Source organism: Protobothrops mucrosquamatus, unplaced genomic scaffold (assembly GCF_001527695.2).
Source record: "Protobothrops mucrosquamatus isolate PMUCROS unplaced genomic scaffold, P.Mucros_1.0 scaffold4324, whole genome shotgun sequence".
In the NCBI taxonomy this organism is placed as follows: domain Eukaryota; kingdom Metazoa; phylum Chordata; class Lepidosauria; order Squamata; family Viperidae; genus Protobothrops; species Protobothrops mucrosquamatus.
Window position 1 is genome coordinate 7,019 of NW_015390238.1, and position 1,176 is coordinate 8,194.

The window sequence follows — 1,176 nt, forward strand, 5'->3', positions numbered from 1 at the left end:
AGCAGGGGATCCTTACTGAATCACAAGAGCTGGAAAGGACCTCAGAGGTCATCTAGTCCAGCCCCCTGCTCAGGCAGGAGCCCCTGACAGAATCACAAGAGTTGGAAGGGACCTCGGAGGTCATCTAGTCCAGCCCCCTGCTCAGGCAGGAGACCCTTTCAGAATCATAAAATAGCAGAGCTGAAAGGGACCTCGGAGGCCATCTAGTCCAGCCCCCTGCTCAGGCAGGAGCCCCTGACAGAATCACAAGAGTGGGAAGGGACCTCGGAGGCCATCTAGTCCAGCCCCCTGCTCAGGCAGGAGACCCTTTCAGAATCACGGGATAACAGAGTCGGGAGGGACCTCAGAGGCCATCTAGTCCAGCCCCCTGCTCAGGCAGGAGACCCTGACAGCATCACAAGGGTCGGAAGGGGCCTCGGAGGCCATCTAGTCCAGCCCCCTGCTCAAGCAGGAGCCCCCGGACAGCATCACACCGGTCGGAAGGGGCCTCGGAGGCCATCTAGTCCAGCCCCCTGCTCAAGCAGGAGCCCCCGGACAGAATCACAGAAGAACAAGAGTCGGAAGGGAGTCCCCCTCCCCCGGAGGTCATCTAGTCCAACCCCAGAGGGGCTGGTTTCAGGGCCCCCCAGTTTCGCTCCTACGCCGAGGACGGCCGTTCCCCCCCACCACCTCCACCACCTACCCGTTTTCAACACCACCAGGTGTGAGGAGTCGTCCCGGATGTAGGAGACCGAGGCGATGTCGTGGATCGGGACCCGGAGGATGATGTCCTCGCCGTCCCGCCAGACCAGCTTGACGTTGTACGCCGAGAGGCTGATCAGGGCGTCGTGCTCGTGGCTCAGCTGGCCGGGCAGCTGGTGAGCGCGCTGGAGGGGGGGGGAAAGACATAAAGAGAGGACGGAGGTGGTAAAGCGTGCGTCACGACGACGGTCGTCCCAAAATATGATGATGGAGGAAGAGGAGGAGGAAGAGGAAGGACTGTGGGGGTCCCGGGTGCTCTGTGAGCCGGGTGGTCTCCTTGCAGACGTCTCATGACCCAACTAAGGAACGTCATCAGTGCTAGAAGGAAGGAAGGAAGGAAGGAAGGAAGGAAGGGAGGAGGAGGAAGAAGAAGAAGAAGAAGAAGAAGAAGAAGAAGAAGAAGAAGAAGAAGAAGAAGAAGAAGAAGAAGAGGAG

The 1,176-nt window shown here is 59.6% G+C and overlaps 1 protein-coding gene across 1 annotated transcript in view; it reads right to left on the reverse strand.

The window, feature by feature from the left end:
- Positions 1 to 1,176, reverse strand: part of CCM2 (CCM2 scaffold protein) — a 14,022-nt gene that overhangs the window by 6,407 nt on the left and 6,439 nt on the right. Inside the window, exon 4 of the mRNA XM_015828209.1 lies at positions 683 to 866. Coding sequence (XP_015683695.1) covers positions 683 to 866 — 184 coding nt within the window. The remainder of the gene's footprint in view (positions 1 to 682; positions 867 to 1,176) is intronic.